The following is a 16,264-nucleotide window of genomic DNA, read 5'->3' as shown; positions in this document are numbered from 1 at the left end:
AGGACTATACGCAGAATGGTTTCCGGACCCTCTGCTTCCCGTGACGGAACTCCCGGGAAAGCTTCTCCCACGGCACAGGCTACTCAAACAACCACACTGCAACATCTTTCGCGAGCCGGGGCGTCACTTCGGCTTCATGCCTGGAGACACTACGCCTCCTCCTCAAGAAGAGACAACCCGCTACAGTCGCGGGACGGAGGTCGCGTCATCTGCGATAGTCATCCGCAGGGGTCTTCCAGGTGAAGTAAAGAGTCTTCGGTGGTTGGTGTCGTGGGAGATATACCTCTTCCCTTGAGGCCTCTTCTCCAGCAATAACGAACTTATTGCCTTTCGGCGGGAGGAAACTCCTCTCCGCTCGCGGCAATGAAGCCTGTCGCTCAGCCTTTCCCTGACCTTCAGGCTGAAAGGAATAACTTTTTCCTTCCCGCTGGACCTTTCCTCGCTCATGCGAAGCTGCGAACGTCCCTGCCCTAGTCGGAGTGAGACCTCCAACATGGAGCATGGCTCGGACTTATTAGTCCCTTAAGAGATCTTCTCAAGACCCTTTACGTCAGGCCTCTGATCGTATTCCGTCTTGGGGCTCCTGCTCACTCTGGCCGCGGCCAGTGTTTAAGCAATCTTCTTGGTCTCGTACGACTCCGCCCTTTCTAAGAAATGGGGGAAGGCAACATTCAGGTTCACTCCTGAGTTGTTGGCTAGACTCAGAATCTTGGGGTCCCGGCCCTTCGGTCCAATTCCGTCAAGATTTTGAGTCACCATTCTGTATCTGATGTCCCAAAACCTTCTCCTTCTTGCCAGTAAAGGAATCGAGAGGTTAGCTTTGGGAACAGCTGCAGTTTGTCCTCACGTGCAACCGGGTTGGGAGCACAAGGAGGACACGGGGGAGAGTCACCAGTATACCTCTTCAGCTCGGACTCAAGGACATTCATCTCGACCTGAATCCAGACCCTCCCCCGTCACGTCGCCCTACAGCACGATGTCGGATACATCGCAACGTCCCTCGCCTTCGAGTAATACTACTCTGTGACGCAGGTGCTACAAGCTGGAGTCTGGAAGCGTCTAATGACCTTCGCAGCCCGCTTCCTGCATGGCGTGACCCACAGGAGTTTCGATACGTTTTTATCACTCTGTGGTGGCTACACAACAGCTGGTCTAACCTCAGGCTCCTTTTTGGACAGGTAGCAGAAGGTTGAGGGCATTGTTATCAGGTTTTAGTCTGCATGAACGAAAGAAGTATGTCTGGCCCTTACTTCTTTCTTCATCATCCCCTCTACGGGGAAGCAGCATCCTGGTCTCTGCATATCTGACCTCAAACCTCTGCAGGTAAACCATGCTTCGTTGTGTTCCGAGTATTGAGTCAATACTGTCGCGTCCCCCATACCCTGACGAGGTGGTATTGGGAACGTCCTAACCCAGAGTTCCTTCTGGAACTCCAGGTCAACTGCCTAGGACGGGTCACACTTCTTCCTTCACACACAAGCTTATGTAGGCCACACAGTTCCTTGCGGAGCAAGGAACTTGTGAGGTGCAGGGACTCCTTTTCTCGAGTGCGACTCACTCGGATTCTGAGTCCCCGGGTAAAGCCAAAGCCAGTATGGCTGGGGACTTTCCACCCTTCCTAAGGGGTAAGTCACCCAATGTAAATAGCGTGGTTTGTATTTCGGTTATGGAACAAATGACAAATTCGAAGATAATTTGTATTTTTCCTAACCATACAAACCTTAGCTATTTACATATATTTGCCCGCCAGCCCTGTCCCCCAAGACAAGTCCTACCTCTAAGTGAAAGTGAAGCAATTCATCGGTGTGGGAGGGGGGGAGGGGTAGCTAGCTACCACTCCCCCCCCCCCCCCCGCTAACTAGCGCGGGGGTAATTCACCCTCGTTAAATTCTAATGGCTTGCCATTTCAGCTACGCTAAAAGGTAAACCCAATGTAAATAGCTAAGGTTTGTATGGTTAGGAAAAATACAAATTATCTTCGAATTTGTCATATTGGCAGGGACATCCCCCCTCCTAATAGGTGAGTCACCCCTATAAATAGCGTAGGTTTTTATTATTATTATTATTATTATTATTATTATTATTATTATTATTATTATTATTACTAGTCAAGCTACAACCCTAGTTGGAAAAGCAAGATGCTATAAGCCCAAGGGCTCCAATAGGGAAAAATAGCCCAGTGAGGAAAGGAAGTAAGGAAATAAATAAATGATGAGAATAAATTAACAATAAATCATTCTAAAAACAGTAACAGTTAATTGAACAAATGACAAATTTAGAAGTAATTTGTATTTTTCTTAACGATACAAACCTTTAGCTATTTATACGAACTTACCCGCCAACCCTTTCCCCCTTGAGGTCCTGCCTCCAAGCAAAGTGATTCAGTCACAGGTGTGAGTGAGAGGGATAGCTAGCAACAAACCCCCCCCCCTATCCTCTGCTAACCAGCGGGATGGGTAGTCAACCTGCGCTTAATTTTTATGGCTCGTCCTTGCAGCTTCGTCGAGAGCATACCCCTATGAATAGCTAAAGATGTGTACAGTATCATTAGGAAAAATATAAATTACTTCCCAATTTGCCATTTTTGCTTGAAAATGAATTTGACTGATTTAACTTTTCAGTCCTGTGTTGTAAAGAATCTTTTCAGGTGTCCATTTTTTCTTATGGTGTAGACCCAAGTGGTGTTTGTTCTGACACTCTACAAACCTTACGCAATTTATTAAGGATTATCTTTTGCCGAAGCTGGAAGACTAGCCATTAAGACTTTAGGCGAGGTGGCAACTACCCAACCCACTAATTAGTGGGGTGGGGTAGTGGGGGTTGCCAGCTAACCCTCTCACTCACACACTAGTGTATTCAAGCCACTCTTTCTTTTGGCTTTGAGGAGAACAGACATGTCTGCTCTCTGCTCCCTCAAAAGACATTGATTGTTTTTTCAGATTCTTTTCCTTTTCAGGTGTGCGTGTTCCTTCTGCATTCTTATGCGTACTTGTTCAAGGCTTGAGGGCCGCTCTTGCGGTACCTTCGTGTCCTCGATCTAGACCGATCCCTGTGTCCGATCTGCAGGAAATGCCGCTGTGATCAGGGTAACACCTGTGAAGAGTTTAGAGTGTGGTCTGCCTCCCTGTGGGAGAGATTTGGGCATCGGTACAAGAAGAAGTCCAGGAGGGATATTTCGCCTATGGGGTGTTTATCAAGGGCAAAGAAACCTTGGACATCTTTCTTGACCCGTCCCCATTCTCTAACCGAAGCTCCTGCTCGTTCGACCTCTTCCGAGGGGCATTCTAGTAGGAGCATAGACCAACTAACACCAGAGTAACCTCAGAGTTCCGGGGACGTTGCTGCTTCCCCTAGAGACGTAACTTTGTGCCCGCCCTTGGATGAGTCCTTCTCACTTTCTGATGTTTTGCAGATTTGGCCATCGCTGGGTGTTGCAGGGCCTCCTTCCAAGGACGGTCTGGTATAACTTCTCCAGCGTGTGTCCCATAGGGTTCCTTCTCTTGTGTTCTCCGAAGTAGAAGTCCTTTATCTAGTGGGTGCAGTGATTGACGCTCTTGCGGTCTGTGAGGCCTACCTCTCGTCGCCTCCTGCTCCTGTTAGTCCTATTGGTCGACGAAACCAGCCAGCACACTCACCTCCCCAACGCCGACCTTCCACTAACAAAGAAGTCTCCTGCCATCCTCAGATCTCTTCGTCCTGCAGGGACTGTAGTCCTCTTCTCATGCCCAGACGTTCGCCCTGGCTCTCCATCAGGCAGCGTTCCAGTTCCAGAGACCGATGATCTTCTCGGTATTCTCTTGCTCATGATAGTGACTTACCGGCTTGTGCTCATCACTCGCTGGCTCGTGATTGTCACTAGCCAGGTCATGATCGTTACTCAGCGGCTGATCGTCGTTCGCCTGCTCGTGATCGGCATTCGCCTGCTAGACGCTCAACCTCTGCTTGCCGCTCTCCAGTTCGTGATCACTTGTCACCTCGTGATCGCCACTCCCCAGCGCGCTCCTTTCTAGCTTGTCATTCGTCAGCGCGGCCCTCCAACTCCCTGTTCGCCATCTCGTCCACCGCCTAGAATGTCTTATGCCTGACGATACTCGCCAACGCGCCACTCTCCACCTCATCATGCTCCAGCTTACTAATCCCCATGTCTCTGCTTGCCAGCACTACGCTCTCCTGCATGCTGCTTTCCTGCTTGCTGATCTCCAGCTTATCGCTTGCCATCACATCACTAGCCGGCTCGCTGATCACCTATGTGTTGGTGAGCGTGCCGCTCACCAACGCTTTGCTCGCCTGCTCTTCGCTCGCGCTCTCTAGTTTGTCGATCTCCGCCGCATGATCGTCATTCACCAGATTGTCAGAGGTCTCCGACACCTACCTTGTTGTATCAGTGAAAATCCTAAATTAACGAAATAAAGGCGATTTTATATCATGTGTTTCCTAAACACACTAGAAAACAATAAAAATTGGAATCCATTGTTTAGTGTACGTTCATCTCTGATCATAACAAAAAAATTGAACACATTTACACATGTTAAGGTTAGTTTTTGCAGCAACAGCTATCTTACCAAGTATTGAGTATACAGTATGATGATTTTATTACCAATGTTGTTTTACTTTTTCTTAGAACTTCGAAGCGAATGTGATTTATATACAGTGATACCTCGGTAGTCGAACGACTCTATACTCGAACAATTCGGAGTTCGACCAAAATTTTCGAGAAATTTTTGCTGCGGTGCTCGACCAAAAATTCGGTACTCGACCAGCCGAACACGTGACGACCGCATGGGCTTTGTGATGATCGCGCCATCTCGGCCACTCTCGCTTGTTCGGGAAGCATCAGTTCTCTCGAGAGCGTCACTCAGACAACGCGCGATCAGCATTCGTTGTGATTTAGTGATTTTCAGTGCTTTTAATTGCTTTTTTAGCTTTCATAATGAGTCCCAAGAAAGTAATGAGTGTTAAGGGGAAGGAGAAGAGGAAAACAGTGCGAACAACGATCGAGTTGAAGAAGGAAATTATAGCGAAATATGAGAATGGTGTACGAGTGTCCGATTTAGCGGTAGAATACGGAATGGCGAAGTCGACCATTTCTACGTTTTTAAAGCATAAAGAAATGATTAAGAAGGCGAATGTTGCAACGGGAGTTACGGCGGTAACTAAGCAAAGGCCACAAGTGATTGAGGAGATGGAAAAGTTACTTTTAATATTTATTAAAGAAAAACAGTTGGCCGGGGAAAGTGTTAGTGAAGCGTTCATTTGTGAAAAAGCGTTGCATATCTATGAAGAATTAGTGAAGAAAAGTCCGAGTACCAGTGAAAGTGATTCATTTACATTTAAAGCGAGCAGGGGTTGGTTTGAAAAGTTTCGTAATAGAACAGGTATTCATCGTGTTACTAGGCATGGGGAGGCAGCTAGTTCGGATCAAATTGCAGCCGATAAATACGTGGGGGAATTCGATCGGTACATAAATGAACAAAATTTGATCGCACAACAAGTCTTTAATTGTGATGAGACTGGGTTATTTTGGAAGAAAATGCCAGCCAATACGTACATTACCAAGGACGAGACGAAGATGCCAGGTCACAAGCCAATGAAAGATAGGCTAACATTGTTGCTGTGTGCAAATGCAAGTGGCGATTGCAAGATCAAACCCTTGTTAGTGTACCACTCGGACAACCCCCGGGTGTTCAAACGAAATAATATTTGTAAAAGTGCACTACCAGTTATGTGGCGCTCGAACACTAAATCTTGGGTCACAAGACAATTCTTTACTGAGTGGATAAACGAAGTGTTTGCCCCCCAGGTTAAGGCTTACCTCATTGAAAAGAGCTTGCCAATGAAATGTCTTCTGGTTATGGACAATGCTCCTGCACATCCTCCAGGTCTCGAGGATGACTTGAAAGAAGAATACAGCTTTATCAAAATCAAATTCTTGCCCCCCAATACTACTCCCATACTCCAGCCCATGGACCAACAGGTCATTTCAAACTTCAAAAAACTCTATACCAAGGCCCTTTTCAGAAAGTGTTTTGAAGTGACCAGTGACACGAAGTTGACCCTAAAGGAATTCTGGAAGGAACACTTCAGCATCCTCAACTCTGTTAACATGATTGACCAAGCTTGGCGAGGTGTGACCTATAGGACATTGAACTCTGCCTGGCGTAAGCTGTGGCCATCATGTGTCACAGAGAGGGAGTTTGAAGGTTTCCAACCAGAGGCGGGTCCAAGCACTGCTACCCCTGTAATTTCTGATGACACTGATGTCGTTGAGGAAATTGTTGTCATGGGCAGGAGTTTGGGGCTTGAGGTCGACAAGGATGATATTGATGAGCTTGTAGAAAGCCATTCTACCGAGTTGACTGTGGAGGAATTGTTGCACCTGCAACAACAACAGCAGCAGGATCTGATTGTGGAGCAGGAATCTTCAGAAGAGGATGAGGTAAGGGAGGATGTTCCAAGTTCTCTCATCAATGAAATTTGTTCCAAGTGGGCAGATGTGCAGGCTTTTGCTGAAAAATACCACCCAGAAATTGCAGTAGCAAACCGGGCAGTGCATATGTTTAATGATAGTGTCATGTATCATTTTCGAAGAATACTGCAGAGGAGGAAGAAACAATTAACAATAGACCAGTTTTTCACAAAAGAAAAGAAAGCTGCTACATCAAAGCCTGTTTCTCCTCCAAAGAAGAGACAAAGAAGAGAAGAAACCCCTGAAATAGATCTGCCCACCCTTTCATTGGAGAGAGAAACAACTCCTGAAGGAGAACTACCCCGCCACATCATGGAAGGGGACTCTCCTTCCAAGCAGTAACCTCCCCCTTCCATCCTCTCCACATCCATCCCTGTATGCCATCGAACCGCTGCTCAAAGGTATGTTCACTACAGTACAGAAAATGGTTTAAAATTGTTTTATTTTAGTACAGTAAATGGTTTAAAATTGTTTTATAGGATTTTCTGACCAATTTCATACACATTTAGATAATTATTGTTGTTTAGGTACACGTTTTATTAATATTTTGGGCCTGTTCGAGTGCTTGGGAACGGAATAGAATATATACCATTATTTCTTATGGGGAAAAAAAATTCGGTACTCGAACAAATCGGAGGTCGAACACGGATCTCGAACGGATTATGGTCGAGTACCGAGGTATCACTGTACTGTAATGCTTTTCGTAAACACGCCGCCTGAAACGGAAACCTTCCGTTTGTTTACGGTACACTCCGTTGTTGATCATAACGAACAAACGAACTTATTGAACACAAATGATCAAGGTGATAACTAATGATAGTATTTAGGCATATTAGGTTAACCAGGGCACCGGCCACCCGTTGAGATGCTACCGCTATTATTATTATTATTATTATTATTATTATTATTATTATTATTATAGGTAGTAGGCTGGCCAGGGCACCAGCCACCCATTGAGATACTACCGCTAGAGAGTTATGGGGTCCTTTGACTGGCCAGACAGTACTACATTGGATTCTTCTCTCTGGTTATGGTTCATTTTCCCTTTGCCTACACACACATCGAATAGTCTGGCTTATTCTTTACATATTCTCCTTTGTCCTCATACACCTGACAACATGAGATTACCAAACAATGCTTTTTCACCCAAGGGGTTACTACACTGTAATTGTTTAGTGGCCTTTTTCTTCTTGGTAAGGGTAGAAGAGACTCTTTAGCTATGGTAAGCAGCTCTTCCAGGAGAAGGACATTCCAAAATCAAATTATTGTTCTCTAGTCTTGGGTAGTGCCATAGCCTCTGTACCATGGCCTTCCACTGTCCACTACCTGCAAGATATAACACACAGGTCCCGAGATACTTTCTCTCTAGGACCTCTGGTGGCTGCTCAGCAAGTGATATAGATACCTTTGCTCCCTCACAGGACTATTAGCAGTCAGTTGAGGATTAAGGTTTCGGATTTAGTGTGAGATGAATGGAAAGAATGAATGGGCTCTTTTCTTTTCTTCATCTTCCCCTCTCCTGAGTCACAGCATCCATCTTTGATGTCAGTTTGATCTCAATTATACTGCAGGTAAGCCCCATGTAGCTGGTTAGCTATTATATCTAGTGATATTTTGGTTACATTCCCATCCTCCTTACGAGTGGGAAATGGGGCTGGTAAACTCACGGTGTATGTATTCGCAAACCCATTTTTTGTATGTTGCCTAGGTACTGTTGCATTAGCATTCTCCACTCACTACCCACCCTACACACAGTGTTGATCCTCTGACATAGTTATGCTCATCTCACGCACTACCACATTCAGATGTAGCATTCCCGGTTATTAAAGTTTTAGCCAGTTGAAAAGAGGACTTCCACCCACCATAGGTTAAGTTTCCTATGTAAAGAGCAATGGTTTGTATTCGTGTCAGAACAAACGACAAATTTGGAAGTACAATCAGCCCCCCCTCCTTCGTAAGGGTTAGGTAACTGAGACAGGTGCGAAGAATGCGATTTCGCAAATATCTGTCTTAGGGTGGGACAACTCCCTACCTAACAACTCACTACCTATTGCCTACACTTGGACAATTAACACACTAAGTACTGCCTGATATTGTTTTGCTTGGTATCTATCACAGTATAAGTATTTTATAATTAAAGGAAGAGATATCAGTAACTGTATATTATACGTGCACACATGTACAGTATGTACTTGACATCGTAAGGCTACAGTACAGTATGCAACACTACAGTAGGTTGTTGCCCTGACCGGAACTATAATTTTACCCAGTAGTCATGTTACACTTACAGTAAAAACTACAAATCACTGGTTTTTCTATCTAGCAATACTGTATAACACTCGTTGATATTGTAGTGTATATTATTGTAATATATATACAGTACTATTGTGACAGTAAAGCTTAACTGTACTAGAAGTGTTTGCTGTTTTCGTTCGGACGACTTGGCTATTTGACAACTCACCGCACACGTAGCCTGCATTTACAATAAACAGTACTATGCGTTGCTGTAATACTGTACTGTACAATATGTATATAATTTAAGATTAACTAAGTGTGCATATTTTATACAACGACCACTCCTTGCACAGTACTGTAGGGTAACATATTTATAGTATATTAACCCGTAAATATAAACAATCTCCGGGAATATAGTGTGTACTACTGTATACAAATAAATCACTTTTTTACACGATAACGTGATTGCTAAAAAAAAACTGAAGTGGGAGATGCACGCGCAAAGAGAGACGATGCAAGACTGAGGCCAAATGATGACTACAAGTCATAGTGAGATGGGATGTTGTACTGCATGGAGAGGGAAGTGGCGTAATATGGTTCTCTGTGTCACAAGAGAGCGAAATCATAAAAACCAAGCTCGTTTAAAACGAGAGCTGACTATTCAATAATTTGTATTTTTCCTAACTCTACAAACCTGAGATCTTTACACAAATTTTACCTGTCCTCACCAACCCGTGAAAAGTCCTGTCTATACTGTAATCAAAGTGGGGTGGTTGTGAGTGAGTGGGGTGTGGGTGCTTCCCTGGTAACACTAGTAACAAACTGAGCAGTTGTTGACATCTCGTTTAAAGTTTTCTAGTACTGCTCCAGATTACACTAATTTCTATCTCCTGCGTAAAGAACTTAGATTTGTAGTTAGGAAAACTACAAATTACTTTAAATTTCAAAAATACAAATTACTTTCAAATTTATAACTTTTTAGACTAATTTATGATTCAACCTGATTATTTATAATGTAAGTTCCTGAGTCGTATTCCTTCTAATTTCATGCAGTTCATTGCTCAGTTAACACAAAAAATGATGCTGTTACCTTCCTGAGACCCTAAGATGCCACTGTGCATGTGAAATTGCACTGGCTGACTAAAGTTTTCTGATGCAACATGGTAGTGCCTGGAATAATTTTATGATTATGAAATGGCCCAAGTTATAAGTAGCCTAATTGGTTACACTGATGTTTCATAGTTTTTAATTTTTTTCGCAGGAAAATGTAACTTCAATTGTTGAAACAGTTACGACAAGCAGTGAAACTACAAACTCGAGTTTAATTCAGTTACCAAGCGTCGGTGGAGGATGGCAGTCTCATTCAAATGAAACAGATGCTTTGACAGCAACAGTAACTATTGAGGAAGAAGTAGATTCTACTGGTCAAAGAAATGTCATAGGGAATACTCTGGGTCCACCTGCAAATACATCATCACCTAGACCCATGGAAGTAGCCACAGCTAGGACTGATAACTCAAACAACTCTACTATGCATACGGAAGAGGAAGATGTTGCGACCTTCCTTGCAACTCAACTAGCCAGTCAGGCAGCACCCCAACAAAATGTCAGTTCAGGTAAAGTGTTGGTTTCACATGTTTTTTGCAATCATTTTATGATTATTTTGAAAATGTTTATACATACATACATACATACATACATACGTACATACATACGTACGTACATACATACATACATTGTTGAGTCTGTTGATGTCCTTAGTGGATGAAAGTACTAACTCCAATCAAGTCTTTTCATTTTTCCTTTCGTGGCTATAATACATTTTATATTCATCACGTGTCAGCTTTCGTGATTTCTACACACACACACACACACACACACACACACACACACATATATATATGTATGTATGTATGTATGTATGTATATATACTGTGAAACATAAGAAAATATAAAGGAGATATGTCATGAAGCAATATTTGTGGGTATATAATTACAGCTATGTAACACCAAATACAGAGTGAACAAGTCTTGATAAAAAAAATAATATATATATATATATATATACTGTATATATATATATATATATATATATATATATATATATATATATATATATATATATATATATACATACATAGATATTTGGTTATTGTTCTTTGTTTATGAAATTTTTCTGATCGCAGTTGATATAGTATATCAAACCAGGTAACCAGTTTGAAATTCTATTCTATTTCAATCCACAAAATTTATTACTTACAGTAAATATTAAAGTCACAATGTCATTACTAGATAATTACTTAATGCTTTTCTCTTCTTACTCAGCATTTACTTTGCCGAAGATGGCTTTGATATTAGTTCTCTTATTTTGCTATGTTCTACTTCCTCTATGAATTACATATTTTTTCTAGGCCTGGTTAGCGAACACCTGATATCTAGTGTTGTTAATGGCGTAGAGGGAACTGGTCCACAATTGCACTATACATCGGCACCTGTGCAGCCACACCAACAGACACAAGAAATGCAGATTTCTGCCCATGAGCATCAGCAACAGCAAGTAAGCCTTTGATATTGTGTTCTTGTACTTTTTCTCTTTTATACTTAATGGGAATGTTAAGTAACATGAATAGTAAATTTTTTGGAATGTGATCAATTTATTCTTTGAATGACGAAAAGTTCTGACCTAGTTTTTTTACAGAAATATATCTTAACCCTTTTACCCCCAGGCTATTTGGAACTTTCCAACCCTTAACCCCAGGGGTTATTTTTTTTTCAAGCACATTTTGCAGTATATTTTTTTTAAATTGCTCTAACAGCCTTAATTTTCGTCATAGAGAGGTCAGGTTGGTCTCATTCTCTTGGAAAATGCCTGAAGTTTCTCAAAAAATTATCGAAAATATGCAAAAAACATGTAAATAGCAGTTTTTTGCAAGGACGTACCGGTACGTCCATGGGGTAAAGGGGTGAGTTTTGTGAAACATGCCAGTACGTCCTTTGGGGTAAAAGGGTTAACAAATTATTCAAAATCTAAGTTAAGCCAGGAAAGCACTATGAATGTTTGTTGTTTTCAAAATACCTTGGGCAAGGGAGTGTCCATCAAGTGAGGGTCAATTTGCAGTCTTTAGAATGATTAAGATATTTACTTTTGAGCGATGCGTCTTGAAATAGGAATTATTTTAAACTGGAGTTTTTCCCATTAAGAAATTTAGTTTGTAGATTTATGAATAATTAGCAATACTAAAAGATATGAAAGAAAAAATATTGTCTTGAAATACGAATTATGGTCCTACTGATGGCTTTTATTTGTATACTGTGCTGAAGTTGACAGGACAGATTTTGAGGAATTGATCAAGATGACAGCCTTGCTAGCAAGGAGATTGTAATTGATACTTTAAATTGGCGATTAATACCGCTATTAGTCACCATCCTCATGTTGCGTTAATGCCACTTGTATCTGTTTATGAAGTGTTTACCTTGATAACGCTGTTTTATTTCTATCCAGTGTCATCTAGAAGTCATTTCAGTATATTTCCTCTGTTCATATGCTCCTCTGCCACCTTCATCAATTGTGCCAGTTTTCTTCAGTAAGGAAATATAATTACTGTATTGTATACGGTACTCATAGTCACCATAAACAACATACTTTGGAACATATTCAAAGGAAAGAACTTTATGTTATTTATACTGATAGCTTTAAATCTTCAATGGTTGCTGGCTGTGCCTCAGTGTCCCCAGACATAAATAGTCAGGTCTCATTACCAAGTGAAGCATTGGTATTTACCTCCTAATTATCGGCCATAATATTAGCAATTGAGATTATGAAGATAGGGTGAATCATAAGTTTGTGATTTATAGTGATTCAAGAAGTACCATAGAAGCTCTAATGGGCTACACTCATGAGAATCAATTGGTATAAAAAAATAAAGAGCTACTTGATAAGTTTTACTTCCTCGGGGTTAATATAGAAACATGTTGGATTCCTGCTCATGTTTAGGTTATGGGTATTGAAAAAGTGGATGCTACAGCTAAATCTTCAATTAATTCACCAAGCAAGCTTTTCCAATACCCATAAAAGATTATATAACCCGCTTAAAGGAGTTCATAGCTACAAAATGGCAAGATCAGTGGAATTATAAATCTGATATTAATAAATTGAAACAGATAAAACCACTTGTTTCTTGGGTCTTGCAAAGAGCAATGAAGACAGAAGTCATTTTAGCCAGATTGCGCATTGGTCACACAAAACTTACATTTGGGTAATTGATGTTCACACCTTGTGAAGCAGGTGTGACAGTATTTTAACCATTAAAAATATTTTTATCAATTGTAAAGTTTTAAAAGAGAGAGTCTTAAGGTTTGGTGAGAAAAGTTTTATCAACCTTTTTTCACTGATGATTTCTGTTCTTGGGATTTTAACTTTTTTAAGAAACATAGGTTTTATAGACACAATTTAGATTTCTATTTGTCCAAAATTTTTACCTACATTTATTTACTTTTTATCCATTATATAATATACTTTTATCCATTACTGTATATTTAATTCGTAATTTGGGTATAATTTTTTCACTTCACCCTCCCCAAAATTTGTGTGTTTTATGCTCTTGAAGTCGGAGCTACTATGAAATATAAATTAAACATCAGAGTTTAACTAAGATGTACTACATTAGCCCCTTGTTCCTGAAAATTGATGTTTATTAACTGATGTTAATATTGCCTGATAATTTAGCTTTTAACTTTTAAATTTAATCAGTAACTATTCCTGAATCTTAAAAAACACAAAATAACATAGAGCTACGAAAAACACATCCGAACGTTCACGGGTGCTAACAAGGAATAATGGGAGAAGGATAGTTAGTGGTGGTGGTTGGGGGGCAGCGGGGGCCAGTAGCTGTCGTGAACGACACCTCGTAATAACGTGGGATTTTGAGGAGGGAGAAGTCTAATTGGAAAGGGACCTCTGGTAGTGGTATCACTCGCCCCAGTTTTAATACCAACACCCTTTAGGGGTGAGCGAGCTGGGTATATTCCTGGCATTCCATGCAACTTTTTTTTCTGGTATATTTAGCAGTATTTATACCTTTGAAATGGTGCTTTAAGGAGCATTTCACGGAGCGACACAGGTTGAGCCCAAAAATAGATTTTTCCTTCGTCTAAATCCTTTTTTCTGGTTAGATAACCATCACTCAATGTATCCATGATTCAAGATAGGAAAATATCCCTCATATCTTTTAATCTAAGTCATAACTACAAGTGATTGGTATGGTTGGGTAGCTCAGATATTTGATATAAATGATTGGTTTCCATTGAAAAACTAAGTTTAGCTTAAATAAAATTCTTTTCACAATAAATCCATCATTTACCTTAGCCAAAATTGCTGTTTAGTTGGGATAAATTGCAATAAATAATTGGGACCCAGGATCCAGTTTCAACCTCATGGTGGTGTGAAGATTGGCAGGGGTCAATAACTTTACAACTGACATAAAACTGATGGGCTCATAAAAATTGCCCTTTATAAGTAAAATTGTTTGTATGGGGCCGTGATGACCACCATACACTAGGTGAAACATAACTTAAGTCATTATGTCGTATAGAGATGACATCCTGAACCATTGATGATGACAAGAGAAATAAAGATATGAATGTGTATACTTTCTACTATAGGTTCCAAAGGGCCATGATTAGGTGTTGATATTAATATTACCTTTTAAAAGGTAGAAAGAGGAGAATTTCAACTTAGAAAATAAACATTAGACTGCAAAGTGCTACCATCCATTCACCTTGATGCATGCCTGAAAAGTGACCTGTCTTTTCCAAGAGAAGATTTCTAAGTAGGAAGAACTTCCAGGGATGGCTTTTGAAAGAGAAACAGCCTTGGTAAATGGTGTCGGTTAAATAGAATTAAGACTAAAATTGCAAAAAGAAAGAAACAGCCAGGATTAGTGATATTGATTAGATGAAATTAGGAGTAAAATTACGTACTAACACTTACAGAATAAACTTCTCCTAAAAGTAGTGACATTACTGTTTAAGGTCATGCTTATCTGGAGTTGTATCCTTGATCTTAGTTGAATTGTTAAAGCCATACCTCTTTCCATCTTCATATGAGAAAGAAAATTGAAGAAAACTACCCTATTAGTTGACATATCCTAAAGTTGCCCAATAATGAAACAGATGTCATGAAAGATACTGCATCATAGGAGGCAACTGTTTTACTGAAGAGGAGTTTTAAGTCACATGAAAATTCTCTTACTAAACAGGTTGTATCCTTTGGAAGTGTGGTGAAATCTACTACAACTTCACGAAAATCCACGAAAGGTGGTGTTGGTGGGGAACAAAATCAGGCATCAGTTACTACAATGAAGAAAAATGAAAGCGGAAAGGAGGTTCCAGTAAGTCAAATACAGTATTGCCAAAAAGAAAAGAATTCAATTTATTTTCCATGTGTTTAGTTTTGTATGTAGGCAGGGAAGTAGTCATAATATAGACTACAGTATTTAGAATAGAGAAATTGATGTTTAGTAGATTAATGCTAATGCATGTCTGAAGATGTTTAAAGCTAACTATGAATCAATTATTTTTTTATTACTTTGTCAGATTCATTCTGTGCAAAGGTTTATTATATCTTTTATGTCTTTATTGCAATTTATATTTTAGTTGTAAATAATCCATATAGTTATGTATGATATCTAGCTCTGGTTTTGAATGCATTTACTCATTTATTTCATGATAAACCAATTACAGTGATACCTCTTGATTTGAAAGTCTGTATACAAAAAAATCATGGTACGAAAAGTGATACGAAGATTTTTTCGCCTCACATTATGAAAAAGCCCCCTCATTATAAGAAACGAGATTCGCCCAGCCACCAAGAAAATAGTTTTAAGATTTGCTCGCTGCAAAACTGTATACTGGGCGGCATCATTCTGCTCTCCCATTGGTTATCTCCCTACCCTGATGTTAGTTACTGCCCTAAGATCCTGCTCTCCTATTGGTCAGCATTTTTCCCATCATGCATCTAGGTATCGGCATTCTTTGGCCATTTCGTTCCGCAGCGCTATCGTTCAATTTGAATTCGTGTTTGTGATTTCGCTTTCATGCTTATAGTTATCCTGTTGCGTTATTCAACTCTTACAGTATTAGCCAGTGGTCCTAAGAACATTGCTGATGTTCAAGGAAAGAAGAGGATGCTTTCTATAGGGACAAAGCTTGAGATAATCAAGAAATATGAGGCTGGCATGCGGCTAAGTGTAATCGCTAAGGAATATGGCTGAAATCTGTCAACAATAGTTATGATCCTTATGCAGAAGAAAGTCATCAAGAAAGCAACACCTTCCAAGGGCATGACTGTCTTTTCTAGTAAGAGGAGCCATGTCAATAATGAGGTGGAGAAACTGCTTCTCCTCTGGATTAAGGATAAGGAAATCGCTGGAGACATGATCACCGAGACAATAATCTGCCACAAGGCCAGCGTCATTTTGAGGGATCTCGTGCAAGCTTAGGCTGAAGATGACACGGAAGGGTTATCGCAACAGGCACCCCTAGAGTTCAAGGCCCAATGCAGGT

The 16,264-nt window shown here is 40.7% G+C and overlaps 1 protein-coding gene across 1 annotated transcript in view; it reads left to right on the top strand.

Annotated features, from left to right (window-relative positions):
* LOC137632800 (zinc finger protein 64-like) overlaps positions 1 to 16,264 on the top strand; it is a 102,916-nt gene that overhangs the window by 22,150 nt on the left and 64,502 nt on the right. The window contains exons 4-6 of the mRNA XM_068364896.1: positions 9,963 to 10,317; positions 11,113 to 11,258; positions 14,959 to 15,090. Of these exons, the coding sequence (XP_068220997.1) occupies positions 9,963 to 10,317; positions 11,113 to 11,258; positions 14,959 to 15,090 (633 nt within the window). The remainder of the gene's footprint in view (positions 1 to 9,962; positions 10,318 to 11,112; positions 11,259 to 14,958; positions 15,091 to 16,264) is intronic.

Source organism: Palaemon carinicauda, chromosome 42 (genome assembly GCF_036898095.1).
Source record: "Palaemon carinicauda isolate YSFRI2023 chromosome 42, ASM3689809v2, whole genome shotgun sequence".
NCBI classification, from domain to species: Eukaryota; Metazoa; Arthropoda; class Malacostraca; order Decapoda; family Palaemonidae; genus Palaemon; species Palaemon carinicauda.
Note: the sequence above shows the minus strand (reverse complement) of the source record. Positions and strands in the feature narration are given on the sequence as shown.